This window comes from Lethenteron reissneri, chromosome 22, assembly GCF_015708825.2.
Source record: "Lethenteron reissneri isolate LAM-NWPU_2019-01 chromosome 22, ASM1570882v1, whole genome shotgun sequence".
In the NCBI taxonomy this organism is placed as follows: Eukaryota; Metazoa; Chordata; class Hyperoartia; order Petromyzontiformes; family Petromyzontidae; genus Lethenteron; species Lethenteron reissneri.
This window is the reverse complement of record NC_083800.1, coordinates 7,584,707-7,609,204: the sequence shown is the minus strand read 5'-3', so window position 1 is coordinate 7,609,204 and position 24,498 is coordinate 7,584,707. Positions and strand designations below refer to the sequence as shown.

Here is a 24,498-nt window from a genome sequence, read left to right as displayed (position 1 = left end):
GACGGGAAAGGACCTCGCCGAAGACGCAGGGAGAGAATGCAACGAGGTGGAACCAAGGCAAGCGCTGATCGACGACTTGAAGAAGCGGTTGGGCCAATCGATGCAATGAAGATGACGGCACAAGATCGAAGAGAACTCGAACCAAGAACGTGCCCCCCCCTCCCCCCCCTAAGTGAGAGAACACGAATACAATAGGGAATCGTGACTTTTATGTTAGACTCCTTGGGGGTATTTACCGTGCACGGATTAATTACCCGGCAGTCAGAATTGAGACAACGCAATGCACAACGGGATTGCCACGATTGTGAACTCAATATATTCATTAACGCTGCGTCGAAACGCTCGCACGTGCGTTGGAGTTAAAACAAAAACCGTTCGCGAATTCAGCAATAAGGGAGCGCCACCTAGCGACTACGAGTGCCACTGCAATGAAATTCAGCACTCGAACCGTTGACAACAATGCTTTATTATTTCATCAAAAACACGCCCTGGTCATTTAAAAAATATTTTTCGTTAAATATTTTTTTTTGGTCATGCATCTTACCACCGAATGAGCGCAACAGGCACGTACTTGTAACACCAAGGTCCCCAAACCAGACGGCCACAGACTGAAGATGCATTTAGTGCGTTAATCTTCGTCGTCAGAACGTCTCTTATTTTTATATGAACACACACAGACGCACCTGGGCCTCGTTGTCAGGATAAAGGCGCCGTTTTTTTTTTTTAAAGAGCGAGGCCGACCTTCCGTTGTTGCTGTTGGGTAACATTCGGTTCGCACTCGCGTATAAACACGCCTTTCGCGCGAGTTGCCTCACCCCTTTCGACGATACCACAAACACAGTGTGCACCTTGACTAAATGGACACGTAAAAAAAACCACACACACACACAACGATTACATTTTCATCTGCAGAGAAATGTGACGCATGTTTTTGGCCATCCTCCAATATTTCAGAGAAAAACAACTTGTAAACTGCCAGTAATCCACCTACATAATTCTGATAATACCATGTATATATGTCAGGGTTTTTTTGTTTCCTTTATAAATGCCACAAACATTTCAATAAGTACACTTTTAAAAGTAGAGTTGTGCAGTTTATAGGGGGAAGTTTTTTCGGGAGCGGGGGGCGGGAGGAGGGAGGGGGGTATTTTATTTCAATTACAAATATTAAAATGTATCGGAGGCAATAAAACACACCACCCGTTGATTTTTTTAGGAGCAAGAGGGGGGGGGTGGTATTTGAAGTGCCTCCAATATGAATCCGGCCCAAAACGCTGAACCGCATGCGTAACATCCGTCAACGGACTGGTGCTTTAAAAGTGCTCAGGTAACTTCCCAGTACATTTGCCAATGAAGAGATGCGATGTTGTCCATCGTGTGAACGCACAACATAAGTTTGCGATGGTATACAACACAATTTCGATTTAAAGCTTTCGTGACTGCAGGGATTCATCTTCTTGGTTCTTTCGGTAAAGTCACGTAGAATGGAAATAATAAAATAATAAAAATAAAACATTTAATAATTCTCACTCTTATTTTGAGAATTATTTATTATGTTTTATTTTTATTATTTTATTATTTCCATTCTACGTGACTTTACCGAAAGAACCAAGAAGAGGAGGTATACAACACAGTTCAAGGTTATTTGACTGCGCACTTGAAATTGACGGTGTTATTTTTTTTCCCAACGGCGGAGAGCAGGTATATGCTTTCGAATTAAAAGTTCATCTCATAATTTATCAAGCGATGAGCGAGCGACACAAACAAAGTCGCCCGTTAGAAGATGTACTACTTTTAAAACCGGCTCTAAGCATTGCACCTTTTAAAGTGAAGTTTGTTCGGCTGTGATGGTAATTACATTCACGTACGTTTTGGTTGTTTTCCGTCACACAAACATGAACACACATCGATAGATGATTTTCATATATTGCCTTTGATGCGAACGTGTTGAAGTAAGAAACCTATGTTTGCAATCTTTAATGTATACATTTTTTAATTCATTACTAAATGCTGTCTGTGTGTACTTCAGCATCGAAAACATCACACACCATCCCACATGGGACGACAAATAACCGCACTGTTTGTTTTTACAAAGTGCAATGCTTCAAAGATGTAAAATTAGACACGAGGGTGAGGGGGGGGGTGACTTTTTTTTTACGATAATCACTTTTATGTTTCCAGCAACTTGCACTTGTGACGGTCACGTGACACCGATTCACAACTAATATCAGTGTCAGATTCAACTGCTTTCAGCACCACTACTGGGAGAATACCCGACGGTATGTGGAAGTGCTCGTGTGTGTGTGTGTGCATTCTAACCCTAAGCGGGAGTATATCTCAAACTTTATAATTGCTTGTTTTAAAAAGAAAAATTACATTCAAGCCATTTTTCTGAAGGACCACATGAGTGCATCCAGCTATATATAGATATTTTTTTTTACTCTGGAGTGGACATTCCTCCTGCTTGTAGCACGTTTCCAAATTCACGACAACAAAAAATTGTAGATCAGTTTATCCCAGCACGATTTTCTGCGCAGTGTAGTTCTGAAAAGACAATCAAACAAATAACGTTCAAATATCTGATGGCCATCATACAAATAATTTGCACAAAGCCCCTGAATGTAATAAAGTCCCTTCTATTTTGCGAATATCGAGCGATTCATTTGCATTAACTTTTCGCACATTATCGTTATAGGAAGTTTAAAACAAGCCGGCATCAGCCTGGTCGTATGAACGAGGCGACTTGTCAGATGTTAGCTCTACTTGCGAGAGGTTTCCAATTTTCGGATTAAATACCAAAATTGGGGACTCGTCCCTACAGTCTGCACAGAATTTAGAAAAAAACTTACCGGCAGGGAATAGAAGAGGATGGCGAGGAATAGGAGGACGAAGAGAAGGATGATGAGCCCAATGAAAATCCACTTGTAGCGCCTCCAGATGATGTACTTGAAGGTTTTGAGAGGCGACGTGAACCACAGAAACGATGTCTCTGGGCGGCTGCGTTTCGTCACAAAGCAGAAAGACGCCAGCAATCAAAATAAGGCCAGTGACAATCACCACCACCACCACCACCCACTGGATAATGATCTCCACAAATTGTCGCCATCTCTCTGTCATGGTCTTAACGATGCAATAGTCCAGCCTTGACCCTGCACCACGAGCCGATTTTAAATCATCGCTTCAACTTCACGGCAGACGTCCTCCGCAGGCCCTCCCCTCCTTTGGCTGCCACTCTGTTGTTAGTCTCGACTGCCACTCTGTTGTTAGTCTCGACTGCCAGCCGCCATCCTCTCGTGATGTTCTCCTGCCACTTCGTTTTCTTACCGGTTACATTTTTTGCGTCTCTTCTGGTCTCATTTCAAACATGTGCCTCTCTATGCTTCTTTGCGCACTCTTTACCTATGACACACCATTGCATTTCTATGGCAATCATCACCGACAACTGCCACGCTTTTATGAAATGTACTAGTAATGGAAGAACTCCACGACTCCAGGAAGTGGCCCCGAAGCTTGCCATAACGTAAGGGACCGTGGCCAATTACAGCCAACGTCAGTTTACCGTGGACAATTAGACCCAAGCCGAAACATAACATATAAAAAAGAATGTTTAAAAATATTCAATTTTTTATGCTAGAACATAGTATTGTCATCGGTATGACATACGTATACCAAGTTTGCAGTCGATACCACATTGGGAAGTGGGTTAAAATTGAGTTACAGGATTTGAGAATACAACAACGACAACAACGACAACAACGACAACAACAACAGACAGGGTGAGTTAAATGAAAGCGTGTAAAAAAAGTCTCCGTTTCAAATCTTGATATATCTGCTGGCTGCTCCCCCCCTAGGTGGGTAACTGGGGTAGCAACTTCCAATCAGATCACAGAGGTCACATGGTCTGCCCAAAGTTGTGTGCTCTGTAGACCAATCGATGTCATTGGCGAAATCGAACCTTATCCCCTCAATGCCATTGCTGTACCAAGCAACTATGGCAGCTCACACTGAATGCACTGCCAGGAAAAAAACTTTCCAGTGGCAATTGCCTGAAGACCGGCGATTCTTTAGGTGCCACAGCTGGTTGTGCGATTTGCCTAAATTACAGAGGACAATTGTAGATGCCTCATGTATGAGGTGGCCAGGTAGCTTAAAGGTCAGAGCATTGAGCTGGCCACTGGTGAAATCCTGCATTGAATAAAGGAAGCTGCTGCCTGTGATGAAACGTGATTCTCAAAGTGCTGCGAGTCTCTGGTGTCAAGCCCAGTCACCAATTACTGCACCACATTATATTTGATTTTGCACTTAATTTGGGTGATTTCCAGCTCGGCGGATTAAACAGATCAGGTTGACGTTCTTGCGACAAACATTACTTCGTAGCATAGCGAGTGGGAAAGTGCTGCCGAATACTGTGTAAGTAGAACTTCTTTCGCACCGTGTGTGGCGAACCGTGCTCATCGGAGGTGCGGTATGCGGACCATAGGTCAACTCGGAGGATCTCAGAGGTAGTTCTGTTATATCTGCTTTTGTGAGCCACTCGAACACAAAGGGGGTTACAACTGCTCTGCAAGTGTTCCGGATTGATTCTCCCTCTCATGACGCGACACCAACAGCACAATTAGAATTAAAATTGTGGATGAAAACACACGAAAAACAAAGCCACGTCGATCATCTCAGCACGTTTGCTCACCACCCCCCGGCATTATAAATGGCCGAACATATTTCAAGGACCCTTACTTTGGTGGGTCCAGCTTTGGGTTCATGTTGGGTTCCTCACGGCCCAGGCCTGCGGGTCTCTCCTCCGCCTCCTTGTCAGCCAGGATCTCCAGCGTCATCTCCACCTTGCCCTGCAATCAACAACATGGACAAGAGGCCCCCCCCCCCCCATTTAGTTTTTGCTCTTGGGGCGAGCGTTGTAAGCGTCGATGTAAACCAATGTTCTTCACTCATATTCAGAGGGGGGCCCACTTTGGCGATAAGACGTCAGTGTGAGGGCCGCCACACAGTTGAAACCACTGACTGGGGATTGACAGCAGCACGGTGGTTTTGTTTTCACATTTGTGTACTGGTCGGGGGCAACACATCAGGGGCCGCGCTTAAGGTTGCCAGGGGCCGCCAGGGGCCGCCAGTGGCCCGCGGGCCTTGCAATGAAGAACACTGGTGTTGACGATTCTCCACATGCTCGCCAAAGAATGCACACAACAAATCATCATTTCAGACTCTTCACTTACATTAAATAAACTTTTCCAGCTCTGAAAAAGAAGCAATAGATCAGCTCGATTGGCATTAAATTAACACCTGTCAAAAGACATGCAGGAAAGGGCAGTTCCCCCCATGTGGATACGTAGTGATCTCCATAGTAGTTTTGTGATATCACCTTCTGTGGACCACTCTCAAACTTTGGGCGATGCATTGCCCTGCCAAAGTTCTAAAGGGACGTTTATTCACGTCGCAACATGGCTCCGATAGCAACCAGAATTACAAGTGTAAAGAGACGACTACTCTCTTCATTAAAAACAAATATAAAACGTATTTTCAGTCCTTTGCCAATCAATCCACTGTTGGACAAAGGCCTCCCTCTCCCCCCACACCATGTCAGTCACGGAGGTTGTTTGACCATACTTCACCAAACCGGCGAGTAGGGGAAGGACGACCCAGGGCCGGTTCGGACATCACTCCCCCCACTGATGTTAGCCGTGGCCAGCAATCCAACTCTGATTGCCAGGTTCATAGCGCAGTGCGCATTCCCACTAAAGCACCTGCAGGGGTTGAGGGAGCTGAGCTACCGCCCCCCGATTAAAGAATCAGCCGCCCCCACCCCTTCTTTTAATAATGTAAGCTTAAACTAGATTTGAAGCTTTCGTGATTGCAGGAATTACTCCATGGCTCTTTCGGTAAAGTCACGTAGAAAGAAAATAAATTAAATAATAATAATAATAGAATATACGACATGTAGATTGCAACACAAGCAACCGTCATTAGGTAAGAATGAATAAGAAAACAAACTTAGAAATATAATGCAATACAACACAGTCGGCTAACACAACAGTCAACACCCTACCTGGTTGATTATGTTCTTCCAAAGATTGTTAAATTTGAGAGAGAGACAAAACACAGACACGGAGCCACACAAACAGACACACAAGCAGAGATAGACATACACACAAGCAGAGAGAGACACACACATAGACACACAAGCAGAGAGACACACACACATAGCCACACAGAGAGAGACACACACAGAGGTGTGCCTATGTGTGTTAGCCAACTCTCTGTGTTGTCTAGCATTATATTTTTAAGTTTGTTTTCTCATTCATTCTTACCTAATGACGGTTGCTTGTGTTGCAATTGAAACGTCATATTCTATTATCATTTAATGTATTTTCTTTCTACGCGACTTTACCAAAAGAACCACAGAGTAATGTATGCTTAATTTAATCTTTGGACGCCACTGAACAAAATGCAAAAACCGAGTACAATTCAATGATGGGCGTCTCTGACGCCTTTCCTCATCGCGCACACGGGGGCGGGGGGGGAGCTAGAGCAGGGTGCAGAGAGACAACAGCCGATCGCATTGTTACTCGCTGAATTTAGCAATTCACACGTTTAAAGTAAGTTTATTTAACATTTAAACAAGGTTACCGCAACAGGGAAGCTGGCGACGTGCGCTAACCATTCGCTGCTGCGCCGCTGCACCGGCTGTACGTAAAAAAGAAGTTTTAAAAAGTAGAGAAACACATCAATAAAAAAATATCACTCACGGCGATGATCTTCTTGCCGTCCTGTTCGGCGATGCACGGCCACCAGCCCTTGACGTTCTTCTGCTCGAACAGCGACGTCGTCTTGTGCTTCTTCTTGCCGGTCGGGGTCTCCACCATCTCCAGGGAGCATTTCTCCGCCGACTTTGCCGGCACGGGCATGTGGGACAGGTTCAGGTCCAGGTAGCCTGGTCACGGGTATGGCGAGCCGGTTGTACGAGGGAGGAGATAAAACAAATAATGCCGTTGTATAGCAATTCAACAACCACATCATCATCATAGACTCACATTCCATTAAACGTCTGCGTATAATCTGCTATGAAGTGTACAGATCAGAAACATGGCTCTCATTGATAGGGTCCACTGCCCTCTGCTGCCCAAAATGTAGCCTCGCAGCAAGTCGTGTAAGAAACGGGGGTCTTCTGGTGTTTCTCAACCTTCTGGGTATGGCGGGCAGGTAGGTGGTGCACGTACCCAGGTAGTCATCTGGAGAAAACTTGTCATTGTCCCAGATCTGGATGGTGAACTTTGGAGGAAGGCGCAGCTCGGTTTTGTCCAAACTCCAGAAGTGTTCCTGAAGGGCACGGGCAAACAACCGCAGCAGCGGCAGCAGCAGTCAAGCGGCAGCGCCCTACAGACAGACATCGCTACGACGCCTGACAGCAGATCTGCTGCTCTGTCAGCCGTTCTCAAACGAAACTTCCTCACATCTCATGAAATCATATCAACACCGCAATTGGAATATTTTTTTTTACAAAATCAAAGAATAAGCAAGGTTGGGGCAACAGCCATAGTGAACGCACCTTCCTGGAGACCACACAGATGTTCTCAGCTGGCACGTACTCGAAGGGGAAGATGTAGCGCCAGTTAAAGTTGCCTTCCCCACCCAGGGACCGGTAGTGCACGTCCGTCTTCTGCTTGACATCGTCACGCCCGTCGATCCATCTGTGGAGGCAGCCATCATAATCATCATTTATCCATCCACCATCATAATGCCCCATCATAATTCTCAATCCATCATCATCATCATCAATCCATCATCCTCCATCCATCACCCATCCATCAGCATAATCATCCCTCATCCATCATCATCCTCCATCCATCATCATGGCTTTCATAGCTCAGAGATAATCCATTCTCTTTTTTGATATAAGCTCTGAATGTAGGAGTCGGCTACTATGGCAACAATGTTAACCACTAAGCTACTTATTTCACAAATCCACCAAAAAATTCCCATAACGTACACAATCTGCACTTTTATCATGGCAATGTTTGCATCAACGTCCAAGTAATATATATATATATATCTCTGGATTTTACCCAAATAGTTTTTTTGCCCTTTGACCTTAGCCGTACCCAATGACCTTTACATTGCATAACTAAGATTAGGTGACCAACGAATAACCAGCATCATAAAACACACATGCCTACATATATACACACTTTTAATTACATCTCTAGCTACCCCTCCTCCCTGTTGCGTAGGCCACAGGTCACTTGAAGGAATTTCAAAGGCAACTCTTCGATACCCAATTATGTGGACCATTCTCTAAACACAAAGTGGAGATCCCGATACATTCTTCATCACGTAACAGGCGACAAGAACCACGCGTCCACTCGGCGTACCCCTTCACGTAGATGTCACTCATCTTCTCTCCTGTGATGCTCGTCTCATCAAGAATCACATCCTTGGTATTCCAGATGATGCACCGCAGCTGGTACCTTCGAATAGAAACAATTGTTAAGAGAGAGGGTTTGGGGGGGGGGCAAAAAAAGTGGTTTCCCCACTCTTTGAACGCGAGTTATTCTTGTATATCCTGCTCACAGCACTGAGGCAGTGGTGGAATTTCCACGTTCCTATGGTAGGGGGAGAGTCTATTCAGGGACAAGCACCGTTGACTTGCCACAAAGTGGTACTCATTATACAGGCCCCTGGAAAGATCCTTAACCATAAATTGAACTTGCAAACCTTTCACCTTTGAACCTTACCCCCTTGCCCCCTCTGCTTCATGGTCACGGCAAGAGACTCGGATTACACCGCAATAATGTTTGAAGTGTTATTTGATTATGAATAACACTGATAGTTATTCGTTATTCATTCCAAGTCCATGCATTGCCATTTACGTTCAAGCGTTATGTTTCATTTGCACGTTAAGCCACATTTCAATGTAGTCGCGTATTAAGCGTTTCATTAATTGCTGTATGCCGGAACCCCCCCCCCCCCCCGCCCAGCACCAGGAGAGGCTATTCCCTGCCAATTATTCTGGCCCAGAGAAGCTAACCGGACAATGCTACTGCGGAAGAATTTTCGCCGTTGTGCTGTGCACAGCTCTCGAAATTCGTCTTCCGATTGCAGCGCGCGATGTTAGGCTCCATCCAATTTGCTAAAAAAAAGCACGTGGGGCGTGCAAAACTGGACATCTGTGAGAAAAAAAGCTTCACAGCTCATCGGATTCCTCCAGTATAAAGAAATACTCCGAAACATCGCCCATCTCGCCGAACAAAACGCGGCCCAACCCGGCAGCGCACAACCTCGGAGAGGTTCTTTGAGTTGCGGCAGTTGCGCCGAATCCAGAGAAATCATCGTTGAGATGTAAACGTGCGTTTATTGCCGAGGAAAAAAAATAGTTCAAAGCAATCTCCATAACACGAAATAACAAAACCGACGAAGGAATCCGCCACTCAGCCAGAACCCACATCTCCAGTGCCGTACGCCCTCTTGTGGCGAGGTTCATAAATTACCGTGCTTCAATTGGAAGGTGGCAAAGGACGACCGAGGGAAAAAAGATGGACCGATGAAGTGGAGGAGGAGGAGGAGGAGCCACTTTCACGGACAGGAATGATGGGTAAACATCGGCAGCGTATGGGATAGGACGATAATGATGATCGCCAAGAGTGGAGGGTTGCTGCTGCTGCTGCTGCTGCCGCCAGAAGTTCTTGGACCCAGCGATCTTCGTAAAAGGGTCTGACGGGAGGAAGGTTGCCCCCCCACTTGGACACTGGATGGCACGAACATCCCCCCCCCCATGTCCGCTAACGCATCCAACGTCCATTTACGTTGCCCACCAATGTTTGTGGAGAGGACCGTGGCGGAGCCAGGCGGTGGACTTGACGACACGTGTGTGCGTGTGTGTGTGCGTGTGTGCGTGTGTGTGCGTGTGTGTGCGTGTGCGTGTGCGTGCGTGTGCGTGCGTGCGCGTGTGTGCGCGTGTGTGCGCGTGTGTGTGCGTGTGTGTGCGTGTGTGTGCACGCAAACCGTAGCAGCCACTCACTTCTTGGCTTTGCGTGGCGTGATATCGAACGGAGGACCGGGAGGTCCCATGTTCTTGGGGAAGACGTCGACCCACATCATCAGCTTGCCCTGCAAAATGACAAAGATTGCCCCGTACAAGCCGCGCCTCCGATTAGCACGGTTGGCTACGTACGGTGCGAAAGAAGATCCAACACACACACACACACACAGATAGCCTAATCAGACTTTTGGTGCAAGTGCTGCTAGGGAGCACCTACGAAGGCTGGAACTGTACACGAGGGGGTGGGCGACCTAGCACCACGCCCGGCCACAATTGTATCACCAGTGCCGATCTTTACACACACCGCACCAGGTACTCATTTGAGGCCGAGTCGATCTAGAGGAGGCCGAGAATCGGTTCAGAAAATTGTCGCTGGTGCAGGCTGTGAGCGGGGATCCAACTCGGGTCGCCGGGCCCGTAGCACAGCGCATTAAGCACCACTTCTAACTACCGCTGCCCAGCTTACCCTGCTAACTCACACAGGCAATATACACAGTAAATTTATAAATTCTACACTAAAAACCTGGCTAATTTCAGCAGCAAGTGATATCCGAATCGGTCCTGGGTCCCGCTTAGTCAATCCTGGGAGCTGTTTGACCATACTTCCCCAAGCTGGTCTATAGGCTCATCCGGATTGCTCCAGTATAAATAAATATTCTGATTCTGGATTGCCAAAGGCCAGCTAATTATTTCTTTAATATTTTGACAGGATCTGTCCCTATAGTCCAAGTCTATAAAATATAAAGTCGGGATCTCTGTATATTTGTGCTGCGAATGGCAACTGAGCTATAGGCTCAGTCACCATTCACAGCACAGATTAACCAAATGAGCAAGGGTAAGAGAGTGAGATGAGAGGGCAGAGGTAGAAGAGTACATGGGGGGGGGGGGGAGTAGAGAAGATGAGAGGGGAGAGGTAGAGGAGTGCGTGGAGGGGAGTAGCGTGAGATAAGAGGAGAGGAGGCAGGGATGAGCCCATGAAGGATCTTGAAGACGGAAAGTGCAATCTCTCATTTGATCCAGTATTGGATTACGAGCCAGTGGAGGGATCGGGACACTGCAGTCGTCATGTGATCTTTCGTGTGCGTGCGCGTACTTCGTCTGGCAGCAGCATGGTGCGCGTACTTCGTCTGGCAGCATGGTGCGTGTAAGTGTAACGCAGACCGCTTTTACAACTGCTACTTACTCCTACTGCCACTACTGCCACAACTGCTGCTGGCGCGAGCACTACTACTACTACTGCTAGCACTGCTAATAATAGCACTGCTACTACTACTACTAGCACTCCTACTACTACTACTAGCACTGCTACTACTGCTAGTACTACTGTTAGCACTACTACTACTGCTACTACTGCTAGCACTCCTACTACTATACTACCACTAGCAATGCTACTACTACTACTAGCACTACTACTACTGCTAGCACTACTACTACTATACTACCACTAGCAATGCTACTACTACTACTAGCACTACTACTACTGCTAGCACTACTACTACTTCTGCCACTACTACTACTGCTAGTATTACTACTACAGCTGGAGCTAGCACTACTACTTCTACCACTAGCACTGCTACTACTACCACTAGCACTGCTACTACTACTACTACTGCTAGCACTGCTACATCTGCTGTTGCCACCGCTACAGGCACTGCTGCCGCTGTGTGTGCACCTGCTCGAGGCCCGGCTGGATCGAGTGCTCCAGCGTGCGCGTCTCCACGTGCTCGGGGATGAGGCCCATGCTGCGCAGGAGGTGCAGGGCCAGGCGCTCCTTCACGGGGCCCAGGTGAGGATTCGTCGGGGCCTTCGCCTCTGCAGAACATGAAGGGGGATTCCCCAATGAGCGCCCCCCCCCCCGTGGTTACATTGCAGAGGCGCGTAGCAGCCCCTTTCCTTTCCCGGAAGAAGCGCCGAATTTTCCGCCAACGCGCGGCGCGAGGAGAATCATCGAGGAGGAACGCGGTTTGGGATCGATGGCGGTTGGCGCAAGACTGCTCGCCAAACTGTACAGAAACCAACAAGGGGGGTATAATAACACACGCACGGCCGTCACGCGCAATTGTCTCACCAAAGTCGGACAGCAAATAGTCGCGCCCTTTCAGGGTTAGGCGGTCCCCTTCGTAGATGGGCTGCGGCCAGCTCTTGGCCCTCGCCACGCCTTCCAGGATCATGCTGGGAGTCATCTGGTCTCTCCACTGGTTCGGGCCCGAGCTGAGAACACCGCAAAGCAAGACGGACAGCCGGCTCCCGGTTAGAAAACAACGGCGGTTCTTACGGGACCACGTTCGGTAGCCACTCAAGCGATTTCAACGCTTTGTGATAACACCCACGACAGTTTTACTCGAATTTATTTAGTTCTGTTTACCCTGGGCAGGGCCCATCGAGTTAAAAACGTTGTCCATCTCAAGGGTTGAACCGGGGGGGGGGGGGGATGAAGGAAATTAAGGTCGAGAAAATGGAACAACATTGACAATTGTAAATCTCACAGCCAAATTAATTTGAGAAGGAAAATCCACAACAGCAGCATCAGCAGCAGCACCTTAAAACAGGCACGGCCATGACGTGGGGAGGGGCTTTCATCCAGCAGTGGATTGATGAAGGCCTGTACGAAATTTTAATTCTGCTTACGATTATTATTTACGACATCCAGATTCTGTTTCTGCTCTTCGTGTACAGTGCAAAAATATGAACCGTGACGGTGGCCAACCGGATTGTACGCTCTCGCGAAAAGAGCAAGTAGACACGTAATAAAGAGAGGAAGCACTTGCGGTCATTGCAAGGAGGAGAATGTGGCCAAGACACATAGAAGGGACGGATAACGACCGAAGAAGCCAAACAAAATTATGAACCGAGACAAAAATAAAATGAGGATGAGCACGGCATAGGAAGATGCGGAGAGCTTCAACACACGGACTCCACGTGGGGAGAGGAGGAGGCAACTTAGCAAAGCGCTGCGGGGGAGCGGCGATGCTGGACAGCTCTGCGTGTGCGGGCACGCGCGCGGCAGACTAAAGTACTCTGCGTGTCGCGTCGTGTTTCTGCAGCGCAGCCGCTCACACGCAGTAGGACTGGGAGAGGCCGCAGCGAGCCCCGAAGCGCGACAGGTAGCGGTTCTCCAGGTCGATGAACGTCTCGCCGATCTTCTCGTCGCGGCCCACCATGTCGTAGTCGAACACGCTGATCTTCAGGTCCTTCTCCAGAGGCAGGGTGCAGGTCATCTCGAACATCCTGCGAGCACAGCGGAGGAGGAAGAGGAAGACGGTGCTGACGCCAGGCGGGAACGTTGATGGAGAGCCGAGCGGTTGAGGGACCGACGGCGTCGCGGCTACGATGGTCGACAGACCGAAGCGTCGTGGCTACGATGGTGGCCGGTGCCCGAAACCAACGACGGAGAGGCAGCCGAAGGGAGGGAACGCGCCCGAGGGTACGTCCTCTGTGGACATGGAACAACGAAATCGGATCGTGTGCAGGTGCCAAGTGGATTTCTGGGACCGCAGGACCATGATAGTGCACGACGGCTTGGGGGAATGTCCTTCAGAATCAGAATATGTATACTGGAGGAATCCAATGAGCTATAAAGCTCTTTATCACAGATGTCCAGTAGGGGGGGTGGGGTAAGAACGTTACATCCAACAGTGGATCGATCCAGGCTTTTGACGAATGCTATGCAAACACGTGTAGTTGATGCAATGATCCAACGAGGTCTGCGCCGCACGATAACAACGAGACGCCGTTCACCTTCCGAAGACGGGGTTGAGCGTGTTGGGCATGTACTTGTCGTGGTCATCGATGGTGGTTTTGCCCAGATTGATCTTGACGTAGGGGTCGCACTAGGGGGACACGAAGACACGGAGACACGCGCACAGCCAGGTTAAGGCTGCGCGTGCAGCCAAATCGAGGGGCATGACACGGCGCTCGGCAAACGGGCGGCGCCCCTTAACCCCCATGCGGCTTTGGTTGCCGCCCGCCTTGTAAGCAGCAGTAAAACAAAACAAAAAATAAAAATCTTAAAATGCAATTTAACGCAAAGAAAATGTATGAAATATAGCAGGGAATGGGTCACCATGGGTTGTCTTGGCGACAACAAAATGCACAACAGTCGAACTGCACTGATAAAAAAGGGAGGGAAAAAAAATTAACTAAATAGGCGCGCAGTTTATTCCATCACCTATTTCGTTAATTTAAGTACGAATTTGTTTGTCACTTGCCGTATACCTGCTGCATCTGTGTTTGTGTACGAGTAGCTCTGCGTGCGAGGCGGCTCTCGAACTATTTTGGTCAAAGACAAAAAACAAAAAAAATGTATCTTCTTCTTCCTTGAAAGGTTGCCGACCCCCTGGGGCGGAGGTGAAGAAATCGATAGTCCTCCACGGAATTCGGCTTTGTTCAGAAAGACGGCTTTTGTTGTCGAAAGTAGGCCGATTAAGTGCATGGAAAAAGCGAATTTGTATTTTTTTAACCGTGTGAACATCTGCGGAGAGATGCTCATTAAAAAAAATCCATTGGAGGTGGAATGTAAAGTGTTCCGATGAAGCCAGCATGGGTTTATCATTAAAATGCGAGTCATGAGCGCAGAATCGGCGTATCTTGGTACGCATTCATCTTTGTCTGGAGCTCTCCTCCAAGACCGTTTCACCAATTGCATATTGAGGAACCATATAACAAACATTCTTTGGTTCTTTCGGTAAAGTCACGTAGATAGGTTCAAAGAAAATAACAAACAATAGCAAAAAACTACGACGTTTCGATCGCAACACAAGCGGTCGTCATCCTGATAACGTAGTAGTTTGTCATTTTCTTTGAATTGACTGTGGGGGAAAGTGCTGTTTGCGAGCACTTATGAAGGCTGGCACGGTACACAGGGGGGGGAGGGTGGCCAGCACCACGCCCGGCCACCTTTGTTTCCCCGGTGTGAATGTTTACCGCACCGGGTACTCAGGCAGAGCCGCCGCGCAGACAGACACATGCACGCACACACGCGGGTTATCGAGATTTTCAAGGACACCACGCGGTTATGCCATGCAGCCGGGTGAGGAGGGGGTGTCATTACCAGGCCATTGGTGTCCTTGGGCTGGAGCGCCAGAGCCTGCACGATGTAGACCCTCACGATGCATTCCTGGAGCCCGATATCCGGCAGCAGCTGGTACTGTGCCGGCGGGCTGGGCAGCCCTGGGTCGTCCGGCAGTGGGTAGATCTTGAAGGAGCCCTGCCGAGAGAGAGCGATATCATTTGCCGCTAAATGTCGTCAACTTAAATCTTGACCGAAAACTTTCGTGACTGCAGGAATTTATATTCTTTGGGTCTTTCGGTAAAGTCACGTAGATAGGTGAAAATGAATAAATATAAAAGAGACTATGTCGTTAACTTGTTTAAAATTGATGCTGCTCTCTTGCCCACGACGGAGTCGCCCTGAATGCGCCCGATTTGCAGACCTCGGTAGCCAAGCAGGTAAAAAGAAAACACAGGAGGCAAACCAGACGTGAGAATCGGGAGATGGATGGCGGGGACCAAGAGACTGGGCTGGGATCGGTCCGGAAACGAAGAGACGTGGAAGGAGGCGAGGAGAGTGGCCGTGCCCATCTCAGGCAAGGTGGGGGGAGAAACATGTGACTGGGATGGGTGGGCACGTGTCTCGACAACAAGAGAGAGGAAAGCCACGTGGGATTAACACGACGAAGGTCGAAGCACCAGGATGGAGAGCGAGAGGCCTAGGGAGAATGTGTGGTGAGAATGTGTGGGATTGGAAGCGCCGTGGAGTAGACGTGGAGATGGACTAGAAGAAGGAGGAGTGGAGAAAGGGGACCAAGGAGGGAGATGCCTCACGCGAGTGGGAACAACGCCAGAAGGAAGTAGAGAGCTCAACGGGAAATGAGCGTGATGAGATTGGCTTGCTGTCGCTTGCTAACATCGACAAGGGTGACCGAACTACACACAGCGCTCCAATGGTCACGTTCACAGGCAGAAGCGCGTCCGTACTGTGCATGCGCAACACGTTAAGGGTTTCTCCGCCTTGCCTTGAACTCTCCCACGACTGACGGGTCGTCCGAATCGTCGTCCGCTTTGCCGCGGTACAACTTGAACGTTCGGCAGAAATCATTCAAGTACTGGAACTCGGGAACTTCCTCCAGCATCGTGTCGTAAATCTGTAACGGAGGGTTTGGAAATGAGACTCGGGTGAAACTCACGTTGTCCACTTCTGCCATTCTCACGAGTAAAAATGTATGAACGTCACCTGAATGAACGTGAGCCCATCATTATTTTCGGTGCTTGAAGGAGCCCCCCCCCCATCCATGTACAATAAAATCACTACGGGTTTCTGTGAAACATTGGTCATACAATAAATAGACCGTCATTTGTATCAACCTATTACCTTTTCCGACCAGCATCATCCTTCAGTAACAACGTAAACAAAGGGTCAAGAATATGGATCTCAGAAGTAAACTGTTTCCGTTGCCAGGGTCACTTCCTGACGTGACGACACTTGGCTGTGGGAATTCTTGGTGAGCTGTACGTCTTTTGGTGTCCTCTGGTCTAGCACCAATTGAGACGAGGCTCAAAAGAAAGCTATCTCTGGTGTGGACCAATTAGTTTCAAGGACAATGCATATATTATCAGAGTGTGTTTTTTGTTTGCATTTTGACCACAAGGGATTGTGGTTAATGCAGACATGATTCCTTGTAAAAAAGGTTTCAGTTTTGTTTCCAGAAAAGAGGGGAAAAACCCTATTATATTTTGGTACTGGCAAAGAAGGTCTAATGATGCAACACCACACTCTCATGACACAATTCGGACAAAATCGGCAGCAAAGCAACAAAAACAACACAACCGATGCCGGACCATAGAGGAGAGGGCCCTCACCTTCAGGGTGTCGTGGCCCTCCTCCAGGTACGAGCCGCACTTCTCCACCTCGCCCAGGGAGGCGTAGAACTTGCTCCACCAGTCGACGGTGTCCTTCTCGTCGATCTAAAAGCGAGCGACGCGTCGACGGCACAGCGGCGGAGCAGCAGCGTGACGACGCGGTCACTCCGAGCGCGCCGGCGCGGCGCAAAGTGCAAAGGGAGGCGTGGAACGATTCGTAACTCCGTCTCCAAGCGATTTGATTCGTTGCCGTGATTCGGGGTGGAGAGGGGGGGTGACGATTTGATTCAAAGATTTATTTATTTCATTATGAAGTTTTAAATGGGCTCGTTTGTATCTTTTCACATTTGGTCTGATTTGTAGTTTTTGTTGTTGCTTGCTTAAATATTAGGATATGACTTGCATACAATTTGCATAAATTAATCGTTGCAGAAATGCTTCAGATGCTTGTGTTCCGGAGTGTAAGAATCTATTTTAAAATCAACGACGCGGCGGATCATTGCATGCGCAACACGCGGGCATTCCCCCTTCATTCAGAACCATGCAAAGGCGTTTCACCGTTTTTGTTTTGCAGCCAAGAACTTTCATAAAACACCACAGTTCAAACAGAATACCCTCTCTGAATTAGAACAAGACCGTTGAGTAAAACAATAACAACAACCAAACAGTGGAGAGTACCCTCCCATGCAACACCAACTACACCGCCCCCTCCTCATGCTGGGGAGATGTACAGAGCCGAGAGACCGCACAGAGCGAGTGACGAGAAATCCCTGGGAGACAGCAACGACCGACCCCTCTCTCCGTGTGGCACAATCGAGCGCTCCCCTCCGCCGCCACCGGCACCCCCTGGAAGTTGTGCGCCTCCAACGGAGCGAGATCGATCGTCGTCGGCGACGCCGGCGTTGTCGCGTGGCGGCCCCTCGATTGTTTCCAGGCTGCGTCGTGCGCTTTTGCGTTTTAAAACGGACGTTGTCACAATGCACTGGAATTTTAGTTTTTTCTCTCGAATTCCAACGGATAATTTGAGATTTCGTACTAAGTCTGCCCCTCACCTCAATTGGTTGCTCAAACCGTGGGCAATGAACAACACACAAAAGTATAAAAACTGCGGGGCGTCCTGGAAAAAAACGTGATACAACCCACACATTAAATATGTCCCATGCTAGCTTCATTGCAATTGTTTGCAATGAATGTTTGATAGTTTTATCGTATAAAAACGTGACTTACAATGAATGCAAGTCACTTTCTCATCCACTTAGTCCTAGTCTGCTGTGAAACAAAAGCCCACTTTCTGAACAATTTACGTTTGTGGATTATAAAGTTTAGTTCCAGGACTCCTCTCGATCCATGCAACTTGTTTCGTGGCCTATGAAGCCCAAGTCAGCTTCACCTCCAAAATGGGACATATGCCATGGAACCCACTTGGCTCCTTGTATCAAACGACCCAATTAGTGTCAAGTGTTTGCTGGCAATTAGGCAGGCCAAGAGTATTCCGAAATAATAATTGACAAAACCAACACACCAAAACCTCAAAGACAAAGAACACCCATATAGACTACACAGACCGTTAGGGCAAGTGCTGTTAGCGAGCACCAACACATCACACACACACACACGTGCGCGCACGCGCGCTACTGGTTAGTACAAAGCCAAGCGAAGCAAGAGTAAGCCAAATGCGCAACACAGCCCCTTCAACCGAGAAGTAAGCAGTGTCAAAGCTTTCTACGAAGTGACGAGTGATACATACAGGGCTGACTGGCGTTGCTCTGGAGAAAGGACTTGGAGCGGAACTCAAATTTCCAAAGAACTGCAAATCGAATGGGGTGCGCAACACATGGAGTCGTTTGACGGGTGCACACGGGAAAGGCGACGGCAAGGCATATTGGCGACATGGCGCCGGTCTCTACGTTCAGGTCCCCCTGCCTGTGTGCGATTTCGCTTGACGTTGTTTTTTTCCCTCCCCCTCGTGCGACGTGATGCTGCCTTTCCATCGCCACCTGGGACGTAAATTATAATAGCCGCAACAATAACATTACTTTATCGCGTTGCATTTTCTTTTTTAATCCTCGGCTCCCCTCCGATTAGCACGGTTGGCTACGTACGTACGGTGTGGGCAGTGGGAAAGAAGTCCGACATCCACACGTAAGATTATTTTCTAAACAGCTACTTGGGCATAGTAATGTTGTAACGTTGGGTTGAGTACATTTAAAACCAGAGACCCGACTTGAATTCTCTGCCATGGCTAACGTGAGCAGCGAGCGATCATCGAATTGGTCCCTGGGTGCCGACCCCTCACATCACCAACGCCGCACTGACTGACATGGTGAAGTATGGACAAACAGCTCCCCATGTCCGACAAACGTCGGGGCCGAGGCGGTAAATCTCAACAGTGGATTCACAAATTTGTGTTGCGTTGTATCCCTGCCGATGCATTCCTATTCGTCGAAATCGCGCTGCTGAGTGCAGGAAATGTGCATGGCGAGGACAGATATTTAAAACAGAAACAAATCCCCCAGCACGCACATCCGCTGGATGGACGAGTTACTGTTACGACACGAAAGCAAAACACGGACGCGTGCCAACTGTTCCACAATTTCTGCCGCAGCTGTTAATGAGATTTGCCACACCGCCATCGTTTTCAAACCCAATTTCAGCGCGATGCCATCAAATTGTCGGAAAAACAATGGGCGGGCCGTTTAATAATTGCAGCAACTTCATAATAATCCACACAGATAGACAATATATTAAAAGCAAGGCTATGGCGATATGATTGCGCAAGCGTTAATAAAAACCGCCCTAAGCTGCTTCAATATGTATCTTAAAATAACAACACCAAAGCATTGCAAGCCACGTGATCAATAATCAATGGATGGCGGCACGTTGGCTCAGCGGCAGAGTGAGCGGCTCGCAATCAGAGGGTTGCGAGTTCACATCCTTGTTTTGGCATCTACTCGGCTCATCATCTCTCTGGGGCCGATAAAATAGCTACCACATTGTGGGTAAGTCAACAGTGGGTTTTTGTCCAAATGATACTCTCCTCCAACACATCAACGTGGAATTTTGACCACCGGCTCGGGGCTGTAACAAGAGCTAAGAGCACCGCTAAAATTCTAAATCTCTGGCGGGAAATCACCAACATCACCTATTCTTTATTTTGCAGATCCTGGCCCTGGGGGTCTCAGAAACATGAAAAGTTACCAGCTGCCAAGTTCAAAGTTGTAATTGTAATCTTAACTACACAAGTAAGTTAGTCATGTACCTAAATGATACAAGGCACGGCAATTGTTCAACTGTAACGACGTTTCTGCGGTAAGTTGAATGTACTTTGCGCTTATCTCCGTGGCACCAATGACATCCACAAGTGCAGCACACCCACCTGGGAGGTGAGCAAGGGTTTGCTGTCATCCGAAGCGATGTTGAGCATCACGTCGCTGGACGCGCGAGCCCGGCCGGCCCCTGTGTGCGAACGTGACAAGCCTCATCGCGACGCAATTCATTCCCCACGATGACGTTCTCGCTATCGGCCTCGCTATCAATAATCTGCCAGACTAAGGAGTCTCCCACACCCCCCTCCCTACCATTACCATTTCTCACGGTACAACAATCCATCAGCTCTCCTTCACACAATCCATCAGCTCCTTCACACAATCCATCAGCTCTCCTTCACACAAGCCGAAAAAAAAAAAAATCACTCCATCTCTATTGGTGGATTCCCTCTTGAAGAGTGTTCCCATCCTCTGGCTGTCACTCTGTACATCAAGTTTAAAACACCTCCTATAATCCCCGTCCAGTGATAAATCCTGCCCAAAACCACTTTCAGTAAAATTCAAGGGTCGATATGATGTCTAACTTGCCGTTAATACTTTCGGAACCGCTGGGACCCCACCGGCGCCACCTGGGCATCCGCGTGAGCCGCACCTGTCGAGCGCCGCCGGCTTACCTCCCACGGTGGGCGGGAGCTGACCGTCCACCGCATCCGGGTCGCAGCGGAAGTCCTCCAGCTCCTTGATGGTGAGCTGCGCCACCACCGGCTTGCGGCCAAACTGCCGGTTGTCGATGACCTTGATAATGATGGGCGGGGTGTAGATTTCCTCCTTGGGGAGACGCTGCGTCGGACGGAGAGGGAGGTGGAGTTATAGAATCATGCTGCTGGCAGGCGCAACAAGACAATGGCGCTCGTTTTCCTTACGATCAAAAAATTATAATTAACTGCGTGGGGCATAGGTTCGTAAACGAAGATATATTTTAACAAAAACTCTCTGCTGGTTGTTATTAGCACTGCCTGAGAGTGGAGGCTACTTTGTCAGCTTGGGAAAGTGCAGAGAAGGCTGGACATGGCCATAGCTAAAAAGTAGAAACAGAGGGTCGACGTTTGGGGCAGTTGACTGTCCGTCACAGCAGATGGGGGACACGTGGGGAGAATGACTGACGTCATTGTTGGAGATCACACCACTTTTCACTGCGAGCTGTTGTGAAAAATTGGAAAATTTGAAGGACGTTTGGCAAATGCACAGCATTAAATCGAACAATTTCTGCTGAGAATTTTTTTGTTTTGTTTATCAAAACTCTTGATTTTTCAACTTCCTTAACATTTCCCAGTTATTCCCACGGCACCGCAGCATACAGTTTGATCTCCAAAAATCACATCAGTCAACCGGGCTCCCTCACTCTATCTGCACATTCTCTAAAGAGGAGTAGCGTGGTTGCGTGATGGAATTAAATGGGACCTCTCCCCTCTCCACCTTACCCCTCCTCCCCCTCTACGTCGCACGACGCTCGAGTCCCTCTAAACCATGGGCGATTGCACGCCCATTTTTAAAGCGATGGGCCCTCGTGTGGTCCTGGGCAGTGTGAAATGAAGCAAGGGGGCACCAACGGTGATGACGAGGGTCCCTCCACGATCAAGATGTCATCATGGCCTAAGCCAGAATGACATCTAGATTGAAAACTAAATTCTTTAGAACTGCTGTAGTGTTTAGTTTGCAGTCCTTCCCCCGCACCTCCGATTATCATGGTTGGCTACGTATGGTGCAAAAGAAGGTCTACATACAGACATACAAGCCACCGCTGCCACCACGCCTCGCCAACCAACGCTTTCCACCGTTCTCCGCGCAAGACACACGTGAACCTCCATCATCTTCGCCAACCATCTCTCGCACCATCGATCTTAGGCGTTTATCCCCTTGGTCGTCGGCCTCTCTGAGGCCACTCCAATGAGTGTCCCCAGAGAGAGGGGGAGAGCGAGAGCGCGAGTGTGCGACGTTACCACTTCCATGCTGAGGACGGGGCTGCTGAAGTTTGGGTTCTTCTTCACGTTCTTGATGACGGGCGACTGCACGTTGACTCCGCCGCACTCGATCACCAGACTGGGCGATGTCACGCCGAGCAGCTGGTAGCTTTTCAGGTTTCTCAGACCCCAGGCAAGGATCTGCACAATTACAACCATCATCATCATCATCACCGCAACCATAATCGTGCAGAAAAAAGTCGAAATGATCTATTACGCGAAGTGGTGCTAATTGTATCGACCCCAGAGAGAGGATGGGCCGAGATAACTCCCCAAACAAGATTGACCTTGGAACCCACTCTCACCGCTGAGTCCACCTGGCCAGCTGCTACAAGAATAACAACGGAGAAAATGTGCCATGTAATTTCATGCCATCTATTCTCGATGGAGGCAAATGTCGACCATTTTCACACCGATACGCAGCATGAAACACATGTGTTGTGAACACCGCATGGACTCTAGGTGTGGACATGTGGTCTCTGTGTGTATTGTGACCTGACGAATCAGGGTTGAGGGGAGGGGGGAGGTGGACGGGGGCGGTCGGGCACTGGGACTAGCCGTGTTGACAGGGGAGGGACCGCGAAACCAAAACTGTTGAGAACCACCGCCGTTAGGCGCTCGTGTCGTTTGCGTGGCTCACCTCGATTTTGGTGCGCTGCAGCACGGGTTTGATTCCCTGGGGGACCATGAACACAGTGGTGTCCCGCTTGGGCGGAGGGAAGGGCAGGTCCGATCCGTCGGCCTGCAGTGTCGCCGGGAGGACAACTGTCAGCAGGATGACGCTCGCAGTTTCACCGAGACTCGAGCTTCGTAGTCTCGCGCCCGTGTGCAGATGTGCAGCCTTCCTCTCGTCAATCCAGCGACGGGTGAGGAACTCGCCCACGCCGTGCGGGTCGTGGGGAGTTTATTTGACCGTGCTTCACCATGCTGATAATTAAATAATTAACTCCCTTAAATAAATAAGCTATTAAACACAAAAAATAAATTGGTTATAATAAACATAAATATTTAAGTATCAAACAATAGTTTCTAAATGAACTTACCCTAACGCATCACTCTATCTTATCCATTTATCTCATCACATGATCCCATCACTTTCTCTCGGTCTCGATGCAGTCGTGCAGAGTCTCAGACGCGATTCGCGGGCAGCCCAACAGCACGGACAGCGCGTTCGCGAGGGAATACCTTAACCTGTTATTTTACGAGTACACGGCACCAGCGGGCCAGATCATTTACGCCGACCCAAAACGAATCGGCGAACGGAACGGCGTACCTTCTCTTTCTTGATGAGCTCGAAGGCGGCGAGAATCTCCCCGCGCTCCTTGCTGCCCTGCTGCAGGGGGTACCACGCCAACTTGGGCGTCAGGTCATCGGACACCGACAGCTTGACCAGCGGCGAGCATTTGGCGCGACCCATGAACTCGTCCTTCCCCTGCAGCACCACGCGGTAGAGAGTGTCAAAAAAGTATACGTGCGTACTTTTATTTCGACAGGTAAGGGCCCACTGAGCTATGCAGCTCTTTTCTGAGAGGCGACTGCCACAAATGATAGCTCAACGTAGTGGCTTATCACGTGGAAATTTATAGCAGCCAAATACTCTAAATGCACGTGGAGTCGAAAATGTGGAAGGGAAAAATCGGAGGACCCCCAGAAAATCCCATGCGACCACGGGGGAGAGAGAACATGCATACTCCAAATACGGTATGAACAAGTAAAGTTTTTCACTATAAATCCTTGATATGCGTGGCATCGGGGCGGCTAGAGTCCTCTCGTCCTCTGGCTTCAGATGGCTGCCACCTATGGGTCAGATGATAGTCTGGCAGCATTAAACAATAGGTAATTAAATATTTAAAAAAATTTCCCTAAACAGTGTAAAATTTTGGAAATTTTTTTTCACGAAAATGCATTGTCACGCACAACGAGTCTGTGTGCAAAATGTCAGCTCGACTGGATCACGAGAAGTGGGTTAAAAAACGACCGAAAGATTTGCACGGTCGTAAGCGTGCAAGCAAGCAAGCAAGTGAACTTAATATGAAGGATTTAAAAAGAAGGCCGTCTCTGGTGTAGACCAATCAATCTTGATTTGAAGCTTTCATGGACTGCAGGTATCCATACTCTTTGGTTCTTTCGGTAAAGTCATGGAGGTAGAAAAATTTAATGAAACATAAAACAACATATCACGACGTTTCGATCGCAACACAAGCGGTCGTACTCAGGCGGAAAAAAAATATATAATCCCGCAGTGGAACTGCTGAACCGACGGTGATATATTATGTTCTGCTTTCTTTTATTTTTCTACCTACGT

General features: G+C 48.5%; 1 protein-coding gene across 1 annotated transcript in view; it reads right to left on the bottom strand.

Moving 5' to 3' along the window:
• Positions 1 to 450: 450 nt before the first annotated feature.
• The window catches only part of LOC133345586 (myoferlin-like), an 84,579-nt gene continuing 60,531 nt past the window's right edge, over positions 451 to 24,498 (bottom strand). The window contains 21 exon segments of the mRNA XM_061556495.1: positions 451 to 2,544; positions 2,850 to 2,997; positions 4,735 to 4,844; positions 6,759 to 6,943; positions 7,230 to 7,329; positions 7,559 to 7,700; positions 8,382 to 8,477; positions 10,028 to 10,116; positions 11,721 to 11,860; positions 12,117 to 12,259; positions 13,106 to 13,276; positions 13,787 to 13,878; positions 15,099 to 15,254; positions 16,063 to 16,191; positions 16,907 to 17,011; positions 18,654 to 18,713; positions 20,283 to 20,362; positions 20,847 to 21,012; positions 22,173 to 22,334; positions 22,834 to 22,935; positions 23,467 to 23,625. Coding sequence (XP_061412479.1) covers positions 2,512 to 2,544; positions 2,850 to 2,997; positions 4,735 to 4,844; positions 6,759 to 6,943; positions 7,230 to 7,329; positions 7,559 to 7,700; positions 8,382 to 8,477; positions 10,028 to 10,116; positions 11,721 to 11,860; positions 12,117 to 12,259; positions 13,106 to 13,276; positions 13,787 to 13,878; positions 15,099 to 15,254; positions 16,063 to 16,191; positions 16,907 to 17,011; positions 18,654 to 18,713; positions 20,283 to 20,362; positions 20,847 to 21,012; positions 22,173 to 22,334; positions 22,834 to 22,935; positions 23,467 to 23,625 — 2,568 coding nt within the window. The 3' untranslated portion in view covers positions 451 to 2,511.